General features: G+C 38.7%; 1 protein-coding gene across 2 annotated transcripts in view; it reads right to left on the bottom strand.

Annotated features, from left to right (window-relative positions):
• Window positions 1–24,303, bottom strand: part of HIKESHI (heat shock protein nuclear import factor hikeshi) — a gene marked incomplete at both ends in the record, with an annotated part of 46,655 nt that extends 22,352 nt beyond the window's left edge. For both annotated transcript variants that reach the window (XM_084246472.1, XM_084246473.1), the window contains 2 exons: window positions 19,678–19,915; window positions 24,274–24,303. In XM_084246472.1, coding sequence (XP_084102598.1) covers window positions 19,678–19,915; window positions 24,274–24,303 — 268 coding nt within the window. The remainder of the gene's footprint in view (window positions 1–19,677; window positions 19,916–24,273) is intronic.
• Between the last annotated feature and the right edge of the window lie 2,240 nt (window positions 24,304–26,543).

Genomic DNA, 26,543 nt, shown 5'->3' with positions numbered 1-26,543 from the left:
TGGCCTCTTCTGTTTCCCATTCTCCACATAATTCTCCACTGTAGATGTCACAGGAATTCTCCCTGACTGAGGCATTGAGCCATTTCCTCATTGTCTCTTGAAACACTTTACAAATAGTTAACCTACAGAGAAAAGGAAGGTTTTAAGATGAACTTTGTGTGTGGGAAGGGATATGTGGATGTGGCTTAAACAAACTCTTCAAATAGTATATGAATTTTTGAAGTATTTCCCTTTAACAGATATATGCACATGCATAATTCTTCCAGTTACACATTTCTGGTAAGAGAATTTGCTTCAACCTTCCAAATTCCGAATCAAAATGATATAACTTAATTTAAAAGATGCTGTACTCATGTTCTTTATATAACATGAACCAAAATTTCTTAAGCTACTATTATAACATGGCCATCTTATTATTCACAACTATTAAGATTTTAACAGATGTTTAATTTATTATACCTGGACACCAGCACTCAGTTGACCTACTATATGAATGCTGAAAAGATTTTGAAGTTTTCTTATGCATCTTACAGTTTAATGACACAACTCAGGTAAGACATTTTACTCTAAAATTTCAGAAAGTACTGTGAAAAAACTAAAAAAGTACTGAGAGAAAACAAGCACAAAAACAAAGCACTAAGAGATCTGACATTACAGAACAAGAACAAAATGGATTCTAATTACAGATAACTTTAGATGAATGAAATGAACACACAGAGATTAGTATCTCTCAATTAAAAAAATTAAAGATGCAATCCATTGAGAAAATTGCCAGTTCTAACTGGACCTAATCATGAAATGCTTCTCTGCACCAGGTTAAGTTAAAAAAGTTTGAGTAAATAATTACTCAAAGAGATAAATATCTTTCATTCAAAATAAATCACCATAATGTGAATTCTGCCCTTCAGGTTTTTGTTAAATTAAATTCAGAATTTCATTAAGTGGACTGACATACCAAGGAAAACTAGAAATGAGGCCTATAAAAATGACCAAATCCAGTTTTGTGTTTGTCAAATATAGATGTTTACTTTGTTAAAATTAATTTATAGTACACTATGAGAAGTTAATGATGCATATCACAATCCCTAAAGGAACCACTAAAAATCTAATGGAGGTAGTACGAAACTAATAGTCAACTAAAGAAACATGGATTAAAAAAAAAAAAATCCAGAAGAGGCCCCTTCCCCAAAATAAAAAAGCATGATAAAAATTTAAACCTATCCACATCAATAACATTAACATAGAAACACTTCATTTAAAAGGCAGAGGCTACGAGGTTTTTTTTTTTTTAAAGGCAACAAACTATATTCTGTTTGTATATCATACAAAAGATATACAGATTTATGTTTATATAGAAAAAAATAGAGCCCGAGGATACTAACCCTAAGAAAGCTAGAGAAACAATATAAAATTTAGGAAAAAAATTTCAAAACAGGAGCATTACCAGAGGTAAAGGCATTTCTTACTAAGAAAGGGCCAATTCATCACTCCTGCACATTCACAAATAAAGAGAGAACAACTGTTAGGCTTTTTATTTTCTTTTTGCTGAACTGCACTCTTAACTACTTCTATTCAAAGTGATAGGAAGTTTATCAAATATTCAATATATGTTACCCATTCCACACAAAATCAATATACAAACGGATGTAGAGAAGAGACTGTCATACATTTCTGGTGGGAATGCAAAAATAGTACAGCCACTTTGGAAGACAGTTCGACAGTTTCTCAGAAACATCCAGCAAGCAGGCGCCTGAGCAATTACCCAAAAGACTTGACAGTACCTGAACACACAAAAACTGCACACAGATATTTACAGCAGTTTTATTCATAATTGCCAAAACTTGAGCGTAACCAAGATGTCTTTCAGTATGTGAATGGATAAATAAAATGTGGTACAGCCTCTCAATGGAACATTATTCAGCCAGCAAGTTCAAAAAGAAATGAGCTAGCAAGTCATGAAAAGACATGGAGGAAATATCAAGTGAAAGAAGCCACTCTGGAATGGCTAAATATTGTACGATTCCAATTATATAACATTCTGGAAAAGGCGAAATTAGAGAGACAACAAAAAATCAGTGGCTGCCTTGGGGTAAGGGTATGAATAGGCAACTACAAAGAATAAAGGAGATTTGGGGGGCAGTGAAAATACTTTGTATGACACTACAATTTTGGATCTATATCACAGATTTGTCCAAAACCACTGAATGTACACCACTGAGAGTGACCCCTGAGGTAAACTGAACTTCGAGTTGTTATGATGTGCAATGAAGGTTAAAGAGTTATGACAAATGTAGCACTCTGGTGAGCGAGGCTGAGAATGGGGAAAGCAATGCACATGTGAGAAACTGATGTACTTTCCTTTCAATTTTGTAATCTAAAACTGTTCTTAAAAAAAATTTAGTACTAAAAAAGATAATTGTTCTTATGTATACTAGCCAAAAGGCGGGGGGGGCCGGGGGGGAGCTGGAATAAGGAATAGGTAATCAAGCTGTAACTTATAAGCAAAATGAATACTATACTGTCATTCAAAACAAACAGAAAAAAGTACCATATCCTTCACATCAGTGTTTCTGAAAGAAAACTGTCAACTTTTCCTTTTAAATAAATATAAAAATTTCATCTTCTATTCCCCATCCAGTCCATCTGAAGATCAGACTGTGTCTCACTTTACCTGATTAATAGGAAAAGAAGGAAGGAAAAGAAGGGAAAAACTAAACATTAATATTCTTTAAACACAGCAAAATTTCACAATCCATTAAAAAATGACTAGCTAAAAATGTCTAAAAAATAGCTGTTACAAACACATTAATTATATATATTATATATAAAATAATAGGAAGGAATTTGACCTTAGTTTTCACCCTAAATTTACTTTGGAAGGGGAAAAAATCCATTATACTTAGAACAGTGAACTAAAAATCAGAGTATCGAGATTGCAATCCCTGTTCTATCTTAGGAACATTCAAACTTTTTAGCTCTCAAGAGTCTCAATAGTAAAATTAAGGAGATTATTTTTAGGGCCTTTGAGTCTAATATTCCATAGTTTATTCTGTTGTCATACTTGGCAAGAATATGTTCTACTTGTTTTTCATGTAGTACCAAGTACACTGTACCTTTATCATGACTCTCTAAACACTGCCATGACAATCATGATCCATTATCCACATTCAGTACCCTTTGTCCAGGCCTCCTATACCATTTGTTCTAAAGGCCATTTTAATCCAGGAATTCAGTTCCACTTCTAGGAGATTCTTCTACAGAAATACAGTGCTAGAAAATATGTACAAAGATATGTGTAAGAATATTGTAGCATTGCTAATAAAACAATAAAAAAAAGGAAACAACCCATATTTTCATTGATAAGTGTTAGCTAAGTAAATTATGGTATTGCATACAACATAAAACTGTTTAAAAGAGGCAGATCTATAAACACTGCCTGAAAGTTAGCCAATTGTCTTCTCTGAGCAAAATATTAAACTTCTCTGAAACCCAGTCTCTTGAAAACCAGAGGCTGGTAATACCTACCTCAAGTGTTTTTTAACAATCAGGTAGATTAGATAAACGTGAAGCCTTGCACCTAGCCAGGCATCAGCAGATATTTAATGTGGGTCTTTCTGTGTTTCCTTTGCCCTTCAGTCACTATAAAATCTTTCCAACTGGCTTTCTGACTCTAATCTCTAGATTCTTCAAGCAATCTCAGACAATAATTTTCCCAAATCATTATTTTAAATCTATGTTCTGGCTCAAACACTTGTCGACCCGAAAAAATGTACACCCCACATGACGATCACGCAACAGCGCTACCTGACCTGTAAAACCTGACCCCGCATACCTCCCAAATAGATGCTTATCAAGCCACTCTTCGAAGTTTCCTTCGCACTGTTGAAGACACAATGAACACAACCACTTGTGACTTTAACACTCTGAATGAAAGTCCCTGCTCCCACTTCTGTCCCATCCACGCTATTCACGCCCTAAGTTCATGCTCGGTCTAATTTTCCACAGAGCCGTTTTCAATTCTCTCAGCTCACTAACCAGCTTCCTCTGAACGCTGTCCTAAAGAGATTGTAATATTCAACACATACAGATCCTAACTGAGAGCAGTCATCACTCTGAAGAACAGGTGCTAAGAATGAAGTAGACATTCACAATTACTTGAGAAATGAGGAATAAAGCGACATCTTAAAGTAATTACTGGTATAGCTGCCAAGATTTCCCAATGTAAACAGATTTTGACCTAAACATCATGGTATAGTACCTAAACCACAGTACCTACAGCTGCCCAAATTTTCTAATAGGAGTTCCATTAAAAAAATTTCAATTTGTTGATATTCCTTCATAGGTGCTCATTTGAGTTTGCATACACTCCCTGTAAAAAATCTTATACAGAACTCCCAGCATTTTACAATTTTTACTACAATTTAGGTTAAATCTCTTCCTTATTGTGAAGACCAAGGGCAGTATCTAAAGATAAAATTGCAAAAGACTGATTTAAACTTTCAAAATTCTCTAAGGACCAAGTCTTATCATCTAAGCGTGTGCATTTCTTAAGGATTTATAGATCTGACATGCATACAAAAGTAAAAAAGGGAAGTTTATTCTTATTTTTTAATATAAAACCCTTTATTTTATATTTTCAAGCTTAGTACTACCCTAATTCTTAACCATCACCTGGCCCAGATTGTTTCAACATCAATATAAAAATGTAATTAACCGTATAACTGCTTTTAATAACCCAACTAACAAATCTTCTCTGAATCAAAATAAACTTGCAATAACTGATTTCAAGACCCCATACAAACTGCAGCTCTCTTACACTTCCTCAACCAATACTATTCTTTTTTTATATATGTAAAGATATTAACAAGTTTTATGTCACATATAAAAATTTATATAGAAAATATAATGGAAGAATATACTGCATTCATACTGGCATCACAAAACAAAAAGTAGTGTGAAACAGAAATAAAAAAGATAAAGGACAGGGCATCCCTGTGGCATAAGGGGTTAAGTCTCAGTACTATGAAGCCATGAGCCACATAAGTTGGATACCTGGCCAGGGAGCAACCCACATGGCGCAGCGACCTGTCCTATCTCACCCGCTGCTCCCCTCAGCAGTGTATTTCAGTGGGTCCACCTGTTTTGTTCCCCACTTTGTCTCTGGTGAATCCTCTCATAACCCACCCCCCCCCAATCCTACAACTCTGCCTACAACCCAGCTCTTTGTATGCATAAATAAACAAATCTTTTAAAAAAAAGATAAAGGAACTTTTGAAAGAAAACTATGAAACTGCCATGAAAGAAGTCTTGAGTAAATGATTTGCTTTGAGATACAATTATCTGTCATACTTTAATCTTTTCCAAGACAACAGATGAGTTACTACAGTCCTTTTATTATTTGCACAGAACCATACTGAATGGGGACACCCTAACTATGCCAGCTGCAAATGGTAGATATTAGACTGCTGCTAATTTTTCTGTATTGAAAACAATGGTACAAAAGCTGCTCATACATACATTTCTTTATATTCAAAGTACTTAATACCTTTCTAGAAATGTAATGTCTAGCTCAAAAAGTCTAACATGGAAATATTTTGGCAAATACTGTCAAAATTGTCTTCCAAGAAAGGTTGACCAATATATACTACTACCAACCATGCCACAGCTTCTTTTTTCCACATTCCCACCAACACTGAGTTATTGGTCTCTTAAATTTTTTTTCCCAATCTACTAGATTCGTCCCCAATATATTTTCCCCAAAATATCTGCTTTTCCTTCCACATACTGGTTTGTCTTTATTAAAAATTAATAAAAAGCCTCATAGACAATGTTTATATATTCCGGACACTGACCTTTTGTTACTACACTGCAAATAATTTGGTCCAGTTTTTTTTTTTTTTTTCTTTCGTGGCTTGTATAGACATTTTACTTCTGGGTTTCACTCCTAATTTTAAAAAGACTGACTCCTACCCTTGTGCCTAGAAGTCAAATTCTCAATCTAAATGTAGCAACCCATGACTCCAATGCCAATCAATACTATTCTATGCAAAGTTCAGTAATCTTCATCATCAGGAGAGAACCCACAAACACTGCTAAATTTTTAACATGACATTTGCTACAGTGAACTAACTTTCTAAATTCCCTGCTCCCATAAAATTTTTCTAGATTTGTAGCAAATTTACAATTAATTATTTAGTAAATTCTCAGTTCAATCTTACTGCCCGTAGTTACCTTAATAAGTCCTTCTCCCCAAAATGTTCTAGTTACCTGGGTTTGCCCAATATAATCAACCTTATGCCCCTAAGATTAAAAGGATACCTCAAAAGTTCAAAAATATAAACCCATTACAAGTCTTCTTTTTTATATTTTAACAATGCATCATTCCTTAGTACAAATAACAAGTTCAACTTCTCACATATAAGAATTCCAATACTTTAAGCACCCAAAAAGTGCTTTTACAAAACAAATAACAAAAGGACTGACTAAAACACTTTACCAGCATTTTATCATCCATTTACTGTTGACATGAAATAAAGTATCTAAATATTTTAAGCTGCTTTATTTTTTATTTATTAAAGAATTGTATTTTACCCATCACAAATACTGCCTTAAAATTGTATTTTCATGGGTAAAACTATTAATAATCATATTATAATGAAAATTAAAACATTTTTTAAGGAAGGAGAATGAAAAAACTAGTCTTATTATTATAATGGAAATAAATTCATTTTCCCACACAAGATAAAGTATTACTCTGGGATTTGGATGAGGCTGTTTTATCTAACTTCACAATAGAGAACAAATCTCACTGAATAAATAGTATTGTTAAAATTTTGGTTTGAGCACATAGACAAAACTCATTTTTGATTGCTGAATTTTCTCCAGATGAGATAAATAACTCAATGAAGAAATGTCTGGGTTCTTATGATCCCACAATGCACCCCAACTGGAGCTGTCACAAGAGAAAAAGAAACAGATAGTCAAAGACCATTATGCAAAAAGAACAGGAGACAAGACTTTTCACTATTCCCAAAGCATCTCCTGTAGGGACTACAGTGAGGACCATAAATTACGAAGGTCTACACCTTCCCAACTCAAAATGCTGGCAAACCTGGGGCAATGAAAAGGATTGGGATGGGAATAATTAAACTGACAATTTAATTGGTATGTCTCCAAAACAACCAATAGGTCCTGGTCTACTGACTGGTGATCAATATTCACCTTAATTAATGCTTATGAGTTTGAGGACAAAATAAGCCTACACTTTCCAACTATGCAAAAGGCAAACAGCTGGTTACTAGCCTATTGCTATAAGAACAAAGCCTACCATTTTTTTAAGGCGGTTTACCATGTCCCACAGGTTCCTCAATCCTCAACCAAAAACATCCTTCCTCTCTTTCTCCAATCAGTTGCTGCTCCTCCTGGATTGATTACTACAAAACTTTAACAATACTCATCTAATCTTCCAACATGTTTTCTAACTAGTGATTCACTATTAAAAACAAACCAACAGCATCTTTCCATTTCTTTCCTTCCTTTTTAAATCAGTAGATAGTCATTTATGTATGTTTCTATTTTACTTTAAAATGGAGCAATCTGAGAGCTTCCAAATGAATATCAAGGGAAAATGCTTAACGACTAACGAGGGAAGCAAAAAAAAATGTGTCATTACTTCAATCTTTTCAATAAATGGTACTGTAACAGTTGGATATCCACTTACAAAATTTTTTAATGTCTATCTGTATAATGCACTGAACACAAAAATTAATTTAAATTGGGTCTCAGCAATAAATGTAAAATCTAAAACTAAAAAATTTTCAGAAAACCTTTGTGACTTTGGGTTAGGCCAAGATTTCCTAGACACAACACCAAAAGCGCAATCTAAAAGGAACAAATTGAAATACTGAACTTCACAAAATTGAAAGCTTCTGATATACAAAAGGCACTGTGAAGAAGATAAGTCAAAGACCCGGAAAAATATTTTCAAATCACATCTCCTTTAAAGAACTGGTATCAAGACTGTATAAAAACTCTCAAAACTCAGTAAGAAAACAGCCTACTAAAAAACACAAGCAAAAGATTTGAACATAGACTTTACCAAGAAAGGTATAGATAGATAATAAGCATATGAAAAAAACGCTCAATATCATTAGTTAGTAGGGAAATTCAAATTAAAAACAGCATGGGGGGCCTCCCCTGCAGCTCAGCAAGTTGAGCAGCGGGTTGAGCACAGTGTTGTGAAGCTGTCCACACAGCCTCTGCAGCATGGGATGGATTCCAGGCCAGCCAGGGAGAAACCCACATGGCACAGCAGACCTATCCTGTCTCACCCGCTGCTCCCCTCAGCAGTGTGTTTGAGTCAGTCTGCCCGTTCTGTTCCCCACTCTGTCTCTGATGAGTCCAAACCCCCCCCACCCCAGCCCAGCATCTCTGGCCTATACCCCAGCTCTTGTATGCAAAAATAAGAGTTATAATTTATTGAGTTATAATTGATATATTAAGACTGTTGATAGCAAAAAAATTAACTTCTGTGTTGTTTGGAAGATTTCTTAAGAATGGATAATTTGGGCCTCCCCAGTGACGCAAGGGGTTAAGATGCAACCTATGAAGCTGTCTGCGACCGACCACTGCAGCACGAGTTTGATCCCCAACCAGCCAGGGAGCTACCCACATGGCGCAGCAAACCTCTTCTGACTACCCTGCTGCTCCCCTCTGCAGTGTATTTCAGTCAGTCTGCCTGGTCTGCTCCCCACTCTGTCTCTGGTGAATCCTCTCACCCCCACACCTCTGACCTGTACCCCAGTTCTTGTATGAATACATAAATTTTAAAAAAAAATGGATAAATTAGAAAATGTTATCTCCCAAAAAATAAACTGGAAAATTAAACTTAGATTCAATTAATTATGATAAACCAACAGTTACAACACATCAAATATACATATAAACACATATCTACAAATTCATAATGCTTTTAAAAAATGGTTATTTTGAGGATGTTAGAAAATCTACTCATTTTTTGAACAGTTACGTATGTAAAAAGAATTAAGCATTTACCCTGCCTATGATTCTACCCCTGTGTAGCAAAAAGATATCAAACATCTCTTTGCAGTAAATAAATGAAAACGATAGAAATAGAATATCATCACTTTGAATCCTTATTGAATAAACAAATCCACACACTGCATAGAAATGACTGCTAATTTTATAAAAGAGATAACCATAATTGTACCACAAATTCCTACCACTACCTATTTTAGTAAAAATAAACTCAAGTTTGATCAGACCTATAAACCTAATTTACTAGAAATAGAGAATGCAATTAATCCTTGATTTTTATAAATGATACTTGAGATTTCTGAGTCAACTGCAATGTACGAACCTTATACAGACACTAGATAAAAGTATTTGTAAACTTTATATATAAACATAAAACTTCTGAGACCTTTGGAAATCTTCACAATTGAACATACTCAATCCAGTATGAAGGTAATATTTGTTTTAGGTGGGGCAGCAATATTATGTTTAAAAAAGGAAAGATACTGTTTTTTCGAGATGGGTACGATATAGTTACAGATTACATATTGTGATTAAGGAATCTACTTCCCAATAGTATGTGAAAGGTGGAGGGAGTGGAAATAACATCCATGAGTGGGTAATTTTTCAAGCCAGTTGATAAGGGGCTTAATATCAATATTCCATTTGGCCTACTTTTCAATATGCTTAAATTTTCCATAACAAAAAGTTTTTAAAAATAAGATACCTTCAAAGGCTGTTGAAGGTCACCAACCTGCCTCCCCCATTTGGAACTGAGTAAAAGCAGAGGGAGGGCCCCACAAACAAAGGTGGGCAGGCGGCCTCAGGGAAGCAGCTGCTGGTTCACAGGGCTACTGGAGGCCAGCGACTACCAAACACCCTTCTGGAACCAAGTAAAGGCAAAGGGAGACCCAAGCAAACAAAGGTAAGCAGTGAGATCTAGGAAAGTGTCCTTCCTCCCCTCAACACATGACTGTGGGAGGCCGGCAACACCCCTGTACCCTATCTAGAACAGCAATTAAAGCCAGGAAGGCACAGGCAGAGTCCAGCCCCCACAGGGAGCAGCAACTGCTTGGAAAGTGCCTTTTGGCCCAAACACAGCAGTACGTCTACATGCACCCCTATTGCCTGCGCAGACACACGGGCCATTTTAGATCAGAACTCACATGTAGGGGAAGACACCAGTAACATACAGAGACTCGGTGATCTTTAGGGATAGCACACATCAACCCACCCACAGCATCCCTGCCCTAATGAAGTCTGGCTTAACAGCACTGGACTCGTTCTGGCCCCTAGTCCCTGATGTGCCAGTAGGAGCACCATGAAGAGAGGCCCACCAGTATCAGTGGCACAGCAGCCCAGCACATAGAACAAATTCAAAAACAAAGGGAGAAAGAAATGCATAAATAATCAAGCAAGCCTTCTGGGAAAGAACACACCACAAAAAGAAAATCAGCCCCAGAACTCAACAACAATGACATGGAAGAATTTCTGTCCCAGGCAGACAGAGAATTTAGAATCGCCATGATTAAAAAAAAATAAAGGAGACAAAAAGGAAAAGAATGATATGAGAAATACAATTTGTAAACTGAAGAATGAAACTGTGTCTTTAAAGGAAATGAAGGAAACACAGGGTATTATTGGAAGATTAATGGAAGAGCTAAAGAACTCTGAGAAAAGTAACAAAAACAGAATTGATGACATGGAAGGACAAATCAGTACTCTCAAAGATACAGATATAAAAAGAACCAACAAAGAAAAAGAAAGAGAAGTACAAAGAAAAAAAAAATAAACACTTCAAGAACTATCTGACACCATGAGGAAAGGAAATATAAGAGTTAAAGGAAGCCCAGAAGGTAAGGAGAGAAACAAAGGAACTGAGAAACTATTCAAGGAGATAACTGAAGAGAACTCCCCAAGCATCAAGGAGATGAAAACAGACATACAGGAAGCTAGAAGAACACCAAATTGCCACAATAAAAGGAAAGCTACTGCAAGACACATATAGTAAAGCTTCCAAGAGTCCAAGACAAGGAAAAAATTATCAAGCTGACGGGAAACCAACCAGGCTGACATCAGACTTCTCCAAAGAAACACAAGGGGCAAGAAGAGAATGGAGGGCCTCCCTGGTGGCGCAGCCTATGAAGCTATCCACAGCCATTGCAGCACGAGTTCAGTCCCCTGCCAGGGAGCTACCCACATGGCACAGCAGACCTCTCCTGTCTCACCCACTGTTCCCCTCAGCAGTGTATTTTGGTCAGTCTGTTCTGTTCCCCATTCTCTCTCTAGTGAATCCTCTCACACACACCCTACCCCCCCCCAAACACACCCCTCTGGCCTGTACTCCAATTCTTGTAGGCATAAATAAATAAATCTTAAAAAAAATTAAACATTGCCAAAATTCTTAAAAAAAAAAAAAAAAAGAAGAATGGAGTAACATATTCAACAAATTCCAAGTCAACAAATGCAAACCAAGAATACCTTACCCTACAAAGCTCTCCACCCTCTATGAAGGAAAAATAAAGACCCTCTCAAACAGAATTTCCAGAAATTCATTACTACTAAACCCCCATTCCAAAAAATACTACAAGAAGTCCTACAACCAAAACCAACAGGGGAATGAACAGGAAGAATAAAAAAAAAAGGCAAGGAATAGAATCACAAAAGGACAGACAAAATGGCAAATACAGACCCTAATGTATCAATATTAACACTAAGTGTAAATGGACTAAACTAAAAATACAAAGACAGAGTAGCAGACAGGTTTAAAAAACAAAACCCAATCATCTGCTGTCTCCAAGAAACACATTTAACTACAAAAGATAAACACAGATGTAAAGTAAAAGGTTGGAAAACAGCATTACAAGCAAATGGACCAAAAAAGAAGGCAGGAATAGCTATACTTACATAAGATAAAACAGACTTCAAACTAGAAAAGGTAAAAAAGACACACGGTCACTACATTATGATTAAAGGGACAATACACCAGTAAGATTTAACATTCATCAACATATACTCACCACATGAAGGAGCACCAAAATATATCAGGAAATTATTATCATCTCTGAAAACAGGTATTAGAAAAATACATATGTAGTAGAGGTTTCAATAGCCCACTCTCAACAATGGACAGATTAATGAGACAAAAAATAAACAGGACACTCAAGCTCTAAATAAAGATCTAGACCTCATAGGCTTAACAGACATCCATAGGACATTACACCCAAAAAAACCCTAGTACACATTTTTCTCAAGTGCTCAGGGATCATTCTCTTGTCATTGATCACATACTGGGCTACAAGACAAACATCAACAGATACATGAAGATCAAAATCATTCCAACCATCTTCTCTGATCATAAAGGCATCAAACTAGAAATGAACCATGAAAAGAAACCAAAGGAACCCTCCCACTTCACGGAGATTGAAACCCACACTATGGAAATACCACTGGATTAAAGAGGCGATCAAAGAAGAAATTAAAAAATACTTTGAGTTGAGGGGCTCCCCGGTGGTGCAGCGGTTGAGAGCTGGGTTGCGAAGCTGCGCTCAGCCTCTGCAGCGCCGGTTCGATCCCCGGCTGCTCCCCGGCCTCCGGAGGAGGGTCCCACATGGCGCGCAGACCTCTCCTGCCGCCCGCTGCTCCCCTCAGCAGTGTACTTCGGTCCTTCTGCCTGCTCTGCTCCCCGCTCTGGCTCTGGTGAATTCTCTCACCCTCCCGCGCTTCTGACTGTACCCAGTGCATGTATAAACAAAACAAACCAAAAAATAAAATAAATAAATAAAGCATGCCTCTAAAAAAAAATAATTAAAAAAAAAAAATACTTTGAGTTGAATGATAATGAGGACACCACTTTCCAGAATGTATGGGACACAGCAAAAGCAGTAATAAAAGGAAAATATATAGCAATACAGGCTCACATCATGAAACAAGAAAGAGGGGCCTCCCTGGTGGCGCAGTGGTTGAGCGCTGGGTTGCGAAGCTGCCCGCAGCCTCTGCAGCGCCGGTTCGATCCCTGGCTGCTCCCCGGCCACCAGAGGAGGGTCCCACATGGCGCGCAGACCTCTCCTGCCGCCCGCTGCTCCCCTCAGCAGTGTACTTCGGTCCTTCTGCCTGCTCTGCTCCCTGGCTCTATTGGGCTCTCTCACCCTCCCGCGCTTCTGACTGTACCCAGTGCTTGTATAAATAAATAAATCTTAAAAAAAAAAAAAATGAAACAAGAAAGAACTCAAAGAAACAACCTAATCTCCCATCTCAAAGAACTAGAAAAAGAACAACAACAACAACAAAAGAGTCAGTTGAAGGAAACAATAAAAATCAAAACAGAAATAAATAGAATAAATATAATAGAAATTAAAAAACAATCCTAAAGATCAAAGAAACCAAAAGTTGGTTCTTTGAAAAAATAGACAAAGCAGACAAACCTCTAGCCAAGCTCATGAAGTAAAAACAGGAGAAAATACAAATAGGATCATAAACAAAAGAGGAGAAATTATAAGAGACTCAGCAGAAATCAAAAGAATCATCAGAGACTACTATGAAAAGTTATATGCAAACAAGTTCAATAATCTAGAAGAGATGAACAAATTCCTAGAACAGTATAATTATCCAAAGCTAGATAAAGAGGAAATAGAACACCTAAACAGACCAATTACAAGCAGTGAAACTGAAACAGTAATTAAAACCCTCCCCAAACAAAAGCCCAGGACCAGATGGCTTCACAGATGAATTCTACCAAACATTCAGAAATGAACTAGTGCCTATCCTACACAAACTCTTTCAAAAAAGTAAGAAGGAAGGAATACTATCAAATATGTTTTATGAAGCAAATATTACACTAATACCAAAACCAAAGACAACACACAAAAAAATAAAACTACAGGCCAATCTTCCTAACGAACACTGAGGCAAAATTCCTAAATAAAATCCTAGCCAACTGAATCAAACATTGCATCAAAAGATAATACACGATGACCAAACGGGATTTACTCCAGGGGCACGAGGATGGTTCAACATACAAAAATCGATCATTGTAATCCAACACATCAACAAAAAGAAAAATAAAAACCATACGATCTTGGGCCTCCCCTGGTGGAGCAGTGGTTGAGCGCTGGGCTGCGAAGCTGCCCGCAGCCTCTGCAGCGCCGGTATGATCCCCAGCCACCTGGGAGGGTCCCACATGGCGCAACAGACCTCTCCTGCCGCACCCGTTGCTCCCCTCAGCAGTGTATTTCGTCAGTCTGCCTGTTCCGTTCCCCGCTCTGGTGAATTCTCTCACCCTGTCACGCTTCTGACTGTACACGGTGCTTGTATAAATATATAAATAAATCTTAAAAAAAAAAATATATCAACAGGTTCTGAGAAAGCATTTGACAAAGTTCAACATGAAGGAAGGCCCTTGAAATTCTCAGTATAGAGGGAACATACCTTAACATAATAAAAGCCATATCTGACAAAGCCACAGCCAATATTATTCTCAATGGTGAAAAGCTGAAAGTCTCTCCTTTAAGATCAGAAACAAGACAAGGATGTCCACTCTTGTCACTGCTTTTCAATACAATACTGGAAGTCCCACAGCAATAAGACAAGAGAAAGACAAATGAGGAATCCAAAGAAAGAAAGAAGTAAAACTATCACTATATGCAGATGATATAATATAGAGAACCAAAAAACTCCACAGAAAAAGTAATTAAAATAACGAATCAGTTCAGTAAAGTAGCAAGATACAAAATCAACACACAAAAATCAGTAGCCTTCCATACAGGCAAACCATCAATCTGAAGAAGAAATTAAGAAAACCATCCCAGGGCCTCCCTGGTGGCACAGTGGTTGAGCACTGGGTTGCGAAGCTGCCCACAGCCTCTACAGGGCCGGTTCGATCCCCGGCCACCGGCCGCTGGAATAGGGTCCCATATGGCGCGCAGACCTCTCCTGCCACCCGCTGCTCCCCTCAGCAGTGGGATTCGTCAGTCTGACTATTCTGTTCCCAGCACTGGCTCTGGTGAATTCTCTCACCCTCCCGTGCTTCTGACTGTACCCAGTGCTTGTATAAATAAATAAATAAATCTTTAAAAAAAAAAAAAAAGGAAAAAAGAAAACTATCCCATTTACAATTGAAACAAGAAAAATCAAATACCTGGGAATAAACCTAACCCTGGAGGTGAGTACTAAAAAGATAATTCTCCAGAGAGGAAATGCAAATGGCCAACAGGTATACAAGTTCAATATCACTTACAATCAAGGAAATGCAAATCAAAACCACAATGAGATACCAGCTTTCACCAGTGAGAACTGCACATATGAAAAAACTAGCAATTATAATAAATGTTGGTGACTATGCAGAAAAAAAGGAACTCTCCTACTTCTGGTGGAATCTACCCAAAGGACACAAAAACATTAATTCAAAAGGATACCTGTACCCCTATACTTACTTCAGCACTATTTACAATAAGTAAGCTATGGAAATAACCCAAATGCCCAAAAATAGATGACTGGATCAAGCTGATATGGTATATATACACAATGGAATACTATTCAGCAATCAAAAAAGATAAACTCGTGCCATTCACAGCAACTTGAATGGAGCTGGAAGTGATCATAATCAGTGAAGTCAGACAGGAGGAAAAAGAAAAATATTAGCTTGTTTCACTTATAGGAGGAATACAAGGGAACCAAATAAGGGATCAAGAAGAAAACAATAATAATGAATAAAAAACGAAAATTAACAGGCAACTATAAATTAAAGACATTCTGCAGGAAAGGGGTAGGGAGAGGGAGCAAAACAGAAAAGACTCTAATTAGGGGACTAAGGTGATGGTGCACGGGTGAATTGGTGGTGGAAATTTATGGGAACTACACCTGAGAGGAGAAAGCAAATATTATACAAAAATGAACAATGATGTAAAATATGTATTTAAATTTAAAAAAATAAGGTACCTTCTTGAATTCATTTTACTACTTTATGTATACAGATTAAAAATTCTAAATAAAAAAAATTGACACAGGCCAAATTTCTGTCTTTCAATAGCAATGACAGTTCAATTAGCTTCAATATATAAAGTAGGTAACTGCCTCTTTGCCCGTTTTCTTAAAGTTTATATAGATCAGAACAGTTTTTCATAACGTTTTAAACTTTGTAAAACAATGTGACTGATAGTTGTATGTGCAGGGAAAAGGCATTTTTTTAATTACTGATTTTAATTTCTTTATTGATAGTAAAACTATTCAGGATCTCAATTTATTCTTTAGTTTTGTTTAGTGTACTTTCCCAGAAAAGTTAAATTTGTTTGTTATTCTCAAATGTATTGTCATGAAACGACTCATAAAATCGGCTTATAGTTATGTCTCCATTTTCACATTTTTAATATTTGTGTTTTTTCTCTTTTTCCTCAACACAGCGGTAGAGTGGTTCAATACTAATCCTTTACAAAGAATCAAATTTTTGGTTAACCAAATCCCTCTATTATTTCTTTGCTTTCTGTCATTAATTTCTCTTCGTAACATTATCATTTTCTTTCTTCTTTGGATTGCACATGTTAAATACTTCATTCCCTGTACTTTCTCTTCATATAAACACATCTAAGCCTATCAATTAAACTCTTTAGTACAATCTGACCAGAATTCAAAAAGTTTGAGATGTGATGTTTTTATTTTGTTTCGCTTTCTGTAGAAATGTAATTACCATGACCATTTCTTTTCTGAATTTCTAAATGACAATGTTTTATCATTTATCATTTTAAACATACTTTATATACTCTGAAGTTATGTTACATAAATTTATCACCTTTAACTCTCAGAAACACTTCAGTCTTCTAGTAAATTGTCTTACTCCAGAATAGCAATCTCCTAATCCTTGATAATGCTTTTGCCTTAGTCAAATTTTTGTTTAGGTTAGTATCACTATGACTTTTTTTTCTTTTTGGTTCCTTGTTTTAGAACCATTACTCATAAATAGCAACCTTGATTCCCTGAAAAAAAAAAAAAAAACCCACCATACCAGAGCCTACATGTTTTTTCCCTATTAAGTTCAAACTGTCTGCACTATTTTGATAAATGACATCGTCAAAATTATTTCCACCACCTTATTTTATGTTTAATATAATATTATGACTTTGGATTTATTTGGGTTTGTTTTTTTTTTTTTGCTTTTCCCTTCTCGTTTTAATTTTTCTTAAATTTTTACTAGGATTAAACTGCAAGGAGAATGAGTATGTTACTTTCCCTAAATAACAGGACCTCAGAATTTTATTCAGATCACTAACCACTCCTCTTGCGCACTGTTTTCTAGTACAATATTTAGTACTTGTGCATTTATTCATTAGGTTATCTAGATTTGTCTACATGTTTACCAATTTCTTTACAAACTTTGCATCCTCTTCTACAGTCTTTGTTCAATTTCCTCCTAGAAAGTACAATGACCTTCAAAGGTTCTTTCAGCAATGGTCTATGACTTTTTCTACTTTCTGGTTCCTTTATTACTTACTCTCCAGTAATTTTACTTTAATGTAAATGTAATATAATATAATGAATCATCTAATTTTTCTACTTAAAGAATTCCTAGTTTACCTATTACCTTATTTTAAGGTAGAGTCACAGCAAAGAAAAATTATCTGCGTCTTCTTCTGAACTAATCATTCTATATGTGTAAGATATTAATTCATTACATACATTGGATACCCTAGGACAGTGGTTCTCAAATCTTACAACTTAACACAAACACCTATGGAACTTATTTAAACACAGAACTACTGCACTCCACCCTTGGTTTACCTTTCAGTAGACAGGAGATTCTACCATGATGATGCACTTCTAACAAGTTGCCAGATGATACTGATACTGCTGCTCAGCAGTTTAAGAACATTAAGGATCAGGGATAATTATCTCATGGTAAGGATTTTTCCTGCTTCTTAAATCTAGAGATTAGTATTTATTATCAATTCTAAGCAATTTTTAGTTTTAATATTGCTCTCTCCCATTTCTTCCTGTAGAATTCCAACTACATAAAATAATAGCAACTAACAGTGCATCATCTGGCCAGAATTGCTCCAGGTTATTTTTCACGTCTCAGCTAAAAACAAAATCCCCTCAAATCATTCTCCTATGGACACTGTTCACTTCTTCCTCTATACGTATAACAGTTCTTTATGAGGAGGTACACATGGATGGGCTTCAAAATATATGCAAATTTTGGGGGGTATTTGTGAACTCACGTAATGTGTGATTTTAATGTGTAATATGATCAACTAGATAAGTACATTAAAAACTGCTGATCTGGGCCTCCCTAGTGGTGTAGTGGTTGAGCGCTGGGTTGCGAAGCTGCCCGCAGCCTCTGCAGTGCCGGTTCGATCCCCGGCTGCTCCCCGGCCACCAGAGGAGGGTCCCACATGGCGCGCAGACCTCTCCTGCCGCCCGCTGCTCCCCTCAGCAGTGTGCTTCGGTCCTTCTGCCTGCTCTGCTCCCCGCTCTGGCTCTGGTGAATTCTCTCGCCCTCCCGTGCTTCTGACTGTACCCAGTGCATGTATAAATAAATAAATAAATAAATAAATAAATAAATAAATAAATAAATAAATAAATCTTAAAAAAAAATTGCTGATCTATTAAATGCCAACAATTCAGTGTATACACAAAGTTTTTTTCATGATCCACGCCTTCCTAAGTACACTATACTTTCAGACTTTCATAATTATATCTGTATTACTTTCCCCTAGAAAAGAATGTCCAATAGTCCTCTCATAAGTCTTGACAAGCCTCTACTTAGAGACTCAAGACCAATATCACCTCCTCCAAGAAAGCTTCCCTAACCCACATAAGAGTTAATTATTCCCTTTCCTACTCTCTTAGCACTTTGTACAAACACCCACTATTACTTTTCACTCTTCTAATTACTAGTCCACAGAATTATCTTCCTTTATAAGGATATAAATTATCTCAAGCAAGAACTTAATCATTAAGTGTCCATAGTAGATAACTAAATGTTTCTTAAATTAACATGTTGCTTAAATATAATTTTTCTCTGGGCTCTATAGAAAGTTCTATTTATAGATTCTAAGAAATTTCCTGTCCATCTTCACCTTGATTTTCAAGGGAAACAGAGATTCAAGATATGTAAATATTACCTAGTTTAGTTCTCACTTTTCTTCATAAAATACCTCAAGGCAACAAAGCAAGGATTATGTCCCTGTAATATCTAACATCTACAATGTCAATACAAACAACAGAACACTGAAGAGGTGGTAATCAAATCTAAGAGTTCAAAAAGCTTTATTTAAAAAAGGACTCATTTTATTTCCTCTGCAAGTCTAGTTAGTTTTTGTTTATTTAAAACACAGATGTTCATATTACAAATGAGATTTTTTTTATTATTATTAAAACAATAACTAATTCAGAAAAATCCCTTCACTAAGGTAGGTACCATACAAAAAGAACATCAGTGAGTGGTTCTCTCTGAAGGGAAAACACAAAGGTTGTCTTTCACTTACTTCTTTTCAAATGTTTCCATTCATCTAATTTTTTTTCATGTTATATATCACTTTACCAACCAAAAAACCATAATGAAAAATCTGAAATACCATAAGCTAGTTTATGCTAGTTAGGAAAAATATTTGATTAATTTTGAGACTATTTTAATATGTTTATTATTCTTACCAGATTTAAGACCTGAAATTTTGAAGATGGCACTTGGTTTTCCATTCGTGACAAATCCTAGGAGTTGCCATACTGGCATTCCATTTGAATCAGGATAGGAAAAGTAGACAGATCCTCCCATCCCCTCAGGAAATGGGATGGTTCCCAGCATAAAGACCACTACATGGTTGATATTTTCATAATCAGGCAAGTCAAAAACAAACTTATCCTCTGCCACTTGCTGTGCTGCTGTTTGCACCTAGAAAATAAAAAACTCTTCTTAGTTCAATGTTTTGATGAGTTCCTATAACCCATGTATGACTGTGGTTATATTACTTCAGAAATGCCCTGAAGGAATTCTAAATAAACAAATCATAACAGCTTCAGAATATTATGAAAAGTTGCTCAAGACAACACACCACCAAAGCTTTATGCTTTAGTTTAAGGGTAAATATTCTTAGGTAATTAAAATAGGTAAGCAATCCAGAAGTAGGTGCAATCAATCCTCAATATTTGCAGAATCTATATTTGCTATCTTGCCTACCTAGTAAAATTTATTTTTAACTCCAAAATCAATATTCACTGAGATTTTGCACTCATTCACAGACATGCCCATGCGCAGAGTAGCAAAAAAATTGAGTTACCTTATATGCATGTCACCAGCTGAGGTAGAACAAAGCTATTCTATGCCTATTAGTTTCAGCTCTCATACTATAAACAAATGTCCTAAGTCTACTTAGTGCCAGGTTTGTTCGCATTTTTCGTTGACTTTCCTGTTTAAAATATCCAACCTGAAAAGCTGACTACTGCTCCTAAGCCCAGAAAGGGTGTTATATGACTTACTAAAAAATGTGTTATGAATTGTTCAGACAATTATAGTGTTTTGGGCTGTGAGTTCAAAGTTAAGGAATCAACAATACAGTCTAAAAAGGTATTTTTAAACAGAAAGATTATGTAATGGTAGATTGCTAAAAATGAGATCATAGGCTCACTCTATAAAACCTTCCACTATGGGCAATGATTTGGCATTTACCAATGAAGCACTCAGTATGACTTTATAAAACAGAATTACTGTGAATGAGTTACAGCAATCAAAGAAGATAAACTCGTACCATTTGCAACAACATGGATGGAGCTGGAAAGGATTATTATAAGCAAAACAGTCAGAAGGGAAAAGGTAAATATCAGATGGTTTGACTTTTGGTGGACTATAGAGAAACTGAACGAAGGGTCAGGAAAAAGACAAAACTTGCTAGTTGACAAGTTGATAATAGATCTGAGGCCTACAGTCAGGGAGGGAAGAGCACAGAGATTATGGATCACAGGTGCTGTGGTGATGGGAGAAATACAGGAGTTATACCTGAGGGGAGAAAATAAAACAAAATAAACAATGGTGTGGGCCTCCCTGGTGACACAAGTCTCAGCGCTATCAAGCTATGCCCAGCCACTGAGGCATGAGTTTGATCCCTGGCCTCCCAGGGAGCTACCCACATGGCGCAGCAGACCTCCTCTTGACTCGCCTGCTGCTCCCCTCAGTAGTGTACTTCCGTCATTCTGCCTGTTCTGCTCCCCACTCTGTCTCTGGTGAAACCTCTCGCCCCCCACACTTCTGTCCTATACCCCAGTTCTAGTATGCATAAATAAAAATAAATGTTTAAGAAAGAAGAGTCAACTGTACATAAAATGCAAAATTTATATTTTGAATATACTAAATTGGAACTTACTCTTCCTGTTCATTTCATAATCTAATTTCCTGTTCCAGAATCAAATGTCAATTTATAGAATGAGATCTTGTTTTGGAGTCTGAGAAATATACTTTACAAGAAAATATATATACTTTACACTTTTAGGAAATAATTGATAATTACTAAGTCACATCCATTAACAAAGAGAAATGATAGTTTTAAGAGCACTTAGGTCGACTGGCTGTCAACAGTTTACCACCTTATAGAAGGTGTTTTGGTTTTGCTTTTCAGTTGCTATTACCACTCTAATTCAACAAGCTAACAATTCTAAATTCTGAATAGTATATTTGAAGACTCTAAATGGACAATTTTTACTTACCTAGAAACTTAATTTTCTTTGCTATATTCTTTGTAAAATGCTTCCTTTTTTCCTCTATAGTATCCTATCTACAGGTACAAAAGACACATAGACCGCTATATGTAACTGCATCTATTTATTGGCAATAAAGCAATATGAACTCCCCAAAATTTATTCCCAAGAGAATAAGAATAAATATCATTTAAAACAAGATTTGATTTCCTCTTCTGAAGTTTTTGATACAATATAAAATGCTTCAGTAGGGGCCTCCCTGGTGGCGCAGGGGTTAAACACAGCACTATCAAGCTATTGCCAGCCACTGCACAGTTCAATCCTGTGCTGGCCAGGGAGCTACCCACATGGCACAGCAGACCTCTCCTGTGACTCCCACTGCTCCCCTCAACAGTGTATTTCAGTCAGTCTGCCTATTCTGCTCCCCACTCTGTCTCTGGTGAATCCGCTCACCTCCAGCACCTCTGTCTTACACCCCAGTTCTTGTATGCATAAATAAATCTTTACCAAAAAAAAAAAGAGAAAATGCTTCAGAATAGTGAGCAAAACAAAGGGTGAACACAAACATAAATCAAACTGCCTATAAAAGTATTAAATTTAATGTCAACAGTTTTGGGCACACATTTAATCTTAAAATATGAAAAATTATGGTATTTATAAGTCTTGAAGTAATCAGGCAAAATAAATATTTCTTAAATGTTAGCTCTGTACAAGGCACCAAACATTCTGTAAATGTGTATTAGTACATTCTAAACCCTGACCTTTGAAACAAAAAAGAGCTTAAGAAAAAATTTCATGGAATGAAAACTGAGTCCTAACTTTGTTGAATGGATTTTTCTAATAGGAGAATGTTAAGTTCTGAGATGTTGCTGGGTCTATCTGCCCTTCGTTTTGATTAGTGTTTTCCAATACTCCAGAATTAAAGTCAAATGTCTCCCCAAAAAAACTCTTGTCTAAAAGCATGCTCTACTGGATATCCACTGGAGAGGCTAAACGTTGGCTCAATGCACACAGGTACTACTGTAACTAAATCTCTTTGTACATTTTTTAACGACATGAGAGCTATATAGAGTCCATATGGTTTTTTGGTTAAAAAATACATTTTAGGGCCTCTCCGGTGGCGCAGCGGCTGAGCGCTGGGTTGCAAAGCTGTCCGCAGCCTCAGCAGCACCGGTTCGATCCCCCGCTGCTCCCCGGTCACACATGGCGCGCAGACCTCCTCCCCGGAGGAGGGTCCCACATGGCGCGCAGACCTCTCCTGCAGCCCGCTGCTCCCCTCAGCAGTGTACTTTGGTCCTTCTGCCTGTTCTGTTCCCCGCTCTGGCTCTGGTGAATTCTCCCACCCTCCCGCGCTTCTGACTGTACCCAGTGCTTGTATAAATAAATAAATAAATCCTTTTTTAAAAATTTTTAAAAAATACATTTTAAATGTCTTTCGTTAATGATGAGATCAGCTCATTCCAAGCTGTCTGTCCATTTTCCCTATCAAGTGTTCCAAATCAACACCGTTAGCAACAAGGGCTTCCAGTCATTCAAGAGACAGAAAATAAACTTTCTGAAGCTAGTCGTATCCAATTTATCTTTGTGGTTCCTTAGAACTGTGCACAGACTACAACACATTATCAAAAGTTGATGAAAAACTTGGGAGTCCAATAAAGGGGCTACAACAGCTAAACAAAGCTGTGAGAAAAAAGAAGTCTAGATGCAGGCGTTGGGTCCGAAAGGGGTTTTCGGATGGTTTCCAAGCAAGGCAAGCCATGTTCATCCTCCAAGTTTACTGCTTAACAACTTCAGGCGCTGAACTCAATTCTTTCTAGGAATCTTGCAAGGGGCATTGTCACCTCTTGTGCCCAAACAAGTAAATCGCTACTCACAGCCTCGTGGGGTCCTCTCGGACGCGGCGTCCCTGCCAGCCCAGCTCCCACACCCGCACGTTCTCAGTGGGGTGTGCCCGAAAAGAGCCCGCAGCTACGCGTGGCCCGGGGGCCCTGGCCGCGGAGGAGAGGACGCCACAGGCCAGGCTCCACCGCCCATTTGCCCGAGCTCCCTGCATGACTTCAGGAGGAAGTCTCCACTGCAGCGTGGGCTTTGGCTCCGCGACTGCAAAACGGGAATGAGGACCATCTCACAGCGAGCGGGGTTGAGTCAGAGCTGCCCAGCGGGCGCCACGGAGAGGGCCCCAGCAACGCGCAGGCAACCCGGGCGCGCGCTGCCGGCCCCCAAAGCGCGACGACCAGGCACCGGGGCTGACTGTGCGCCCGCCGCTCAAGGGTGCAAGGAGCTGAGGGCCAGGGAGAAGCCCCCAGCGCCCCACTCTCCATCCCCACACCCGCAGCCAGGAAGACCGGGGCGGGGGGGCCCGCGCCCCTGCCCCCGCCCCCTGCGCCCCGCCCCCTGCGCCCCTGCTCCCCCGCCCCCTGTGCCCCCGCCCCCTGCCCCCGCTCCCTGCGCCCCTGCGCCCCGCCGCGCCCCGGACTGGCCCCGCGCCCCGCCCCCGCCGCCCCCGGGCTGGCCCCGCGTCCGGCCACGCGTCCGCCCCCGCCGCCCCCCGGGCCTCCTCACCAGCCTCCCGGCCACCAGGCAGCCGAACATGGCGGCGGCTGCGCTCAGCCCGCGGACGACCCGAAGTCCAGGGACTGTCGCCCCCGGCGAGCGCAAGACCCTTCCAGAAAATTCAGGAGGGCTCCGGCCCCTCCACTACATAGCGACCGGGCCAGCGGCAGGAACGCCCACTGCCCCCGCGACCTCCGACCCCCTTGCAAACCCTCCGCTCCAGCCACAAGTACTTCCGGGGCGTAGGGCCAGCTCCTCCAACCACAGGAGAAAAGCGGACCAGAGAGAGTGCCAGACTACAAGTCCCAGAGGGCCCCGCGGCTGTTTCCAGTACAAGCCTACAAGTTCCAGAGGGCCCTGTGGCTGTGTCCGGTTGAGGAGGAAGCGGGACGTGCGTGTTGAGGTTGTTGGTTGGATCCCGAATGCGGAACCCAGTCGCTGAGGTGCATTTCAAATTTGTGTAACATATTAGAAATACCGTGCGCTTTTACAGTCATCACTTACCAGCCTTTTTACAATACTCCAATGAGGTACTATAATCTCTCTTTGAGGGTGAGAAATGAGCCTGAATGACCAGCCCCAAATCTGCACGCAACCCTAAGCCTTGGCGCCTGAATCCTCCTCTTGCAGCAGACACGGGGTTTCCTGTGCGCGAGCGTTGCTGCATTGTCTTAGAGGTGCTCATCGTTAATTCTGTTTTGTCCTTATTGGCAACTTTACTGTAGTTCCTCCAGCCTCACCGAACTCCATTTGCCGTAAAACCGTAAGCAAGTTACCTAATATCTGAGCTTAAGTGTCCCCCTGTGTGAAATAAGCATGAAAATGTGCCTGGGGTGGCCATGAGGGGTAAGTGAATTAACATATAAAACAGACTGGAGCTTGACAGTGCACAACTAACTGCAGTTTTAGTGTAAAATGGTCTTTTTTTTCTGGATGCATTTGCAGAAAAGGTTCATAGGAAATAAAGGACACACACAATGAACTTGCCTCAAATGCTGCTTGCCTTCTATACACGCTCTCCATTTTAGGCTTCAGTTTCCTTACCTGTAGGACAGATATCCCCTCCCCAGGAATCTCTGCCCATCTAAAACATAACAGCTGAGCCCACCCTCCAGCAACACATCTGTCCTTCCAGCCCAGGTTATACGTGGAGGATCAAAGTGCCTGAAACAATCCTCTGGCCTCTACATTGACCCCTTAATCTAGAACCACATATTTTATTTCAGATACTACTTTGGGATAGCCAAACCAGAGACAAACAGGCATTTCTACCTATGTCTCCAACTGCTACTTAAGAAGGAACTTCAGGGCCTCCTTGGTGGTGCAGGGGGTTACTTCTCAGCACTATGAAGCTGTCCACAGCCACTGCAGCACAAGTTGGATCACTGCCAAGGAGCTACCCACATGGCACAGCAGACCTTGCCTGTCTCTCCAGCTGCTCACCTTAGCAGTGTGTTTCAGTGGATCCTCCTGTTCTGCTCCCTGCTTTGTCTCTGGTGAACCCTTTCACCCCACACACACACCTCTGGCCTACACCCAAGTTCTTGTATGCATAAATAAATAAAATCTTTAACAAAAAAAAAGAAAAAGGAAGGAGGCACAAAGGAGCAGTGAGATATATGAAGTAGCTGTGCTTGCTTTTCCATCTTGGTCTTGTACCAAGGACTTGGGGGACCTGGAAGGAAACACGTGAAACAGATGGAGGTACTCCAAGGTCATTAACTCTCCAGCACTTCCCATGGCCATACACAGTGGTTTACAGTGTTCCTGAAGCCAGAAAGATCCCTCTGACATAGGCGAGTCTGCACAAGAAATGATAAGAGAAATAAAGTCCCTTTTTTGTTTTCCTGGAGAATATTGCCTAATGAAGAAGAAAGCAGGTCTCAAGTAAATACATAATAAAGTAATTACAAAGTATAATGTGTATGAAGGAAATAACAACAACCAAAAAAAAAAAAAGAAAGAATGAATGAAAAGGTGCTAAAATAGCATCTCCAACTCGCCATTTTATTTTATTTTATTTTAAAGATTTATTTATTTATACAAAACTGGGTACAGTCAGAAGTGTGGGAGGGTGAGAGAATTCACCAGAGCCAAAGCGGGGAACAGAACAGGCAGACAGACAGAGGACACTGCTGAGGGGAGAAGCGGGCGCGATAGGAAAGGTCTGCGCCATGTGAGACCCTCACCCAGAGGCCAGGGATTGAACCTGTGCTGCAGAGACTGCGGGAAGATTCGCAGCCCAGCGCTCAACCGCTGCGCCACTGGGGAGGCTCTGA

The sequence above is a fragment of the Talpa europaea genome (assembly GCF_964194135.1).
Source record: "Talpa europaea genome assembly, chromosome: 1".
NCBI lineage: Eukaryota > Metazoa > Chordata > Mammalia > Eulipotyphla > Talpidae > Talpa > Talpa europaea.
Note: the sequence above shows the minus strand (reverse complement) of the source record. Positions and strands in the feature narration are given on the sequence as shown.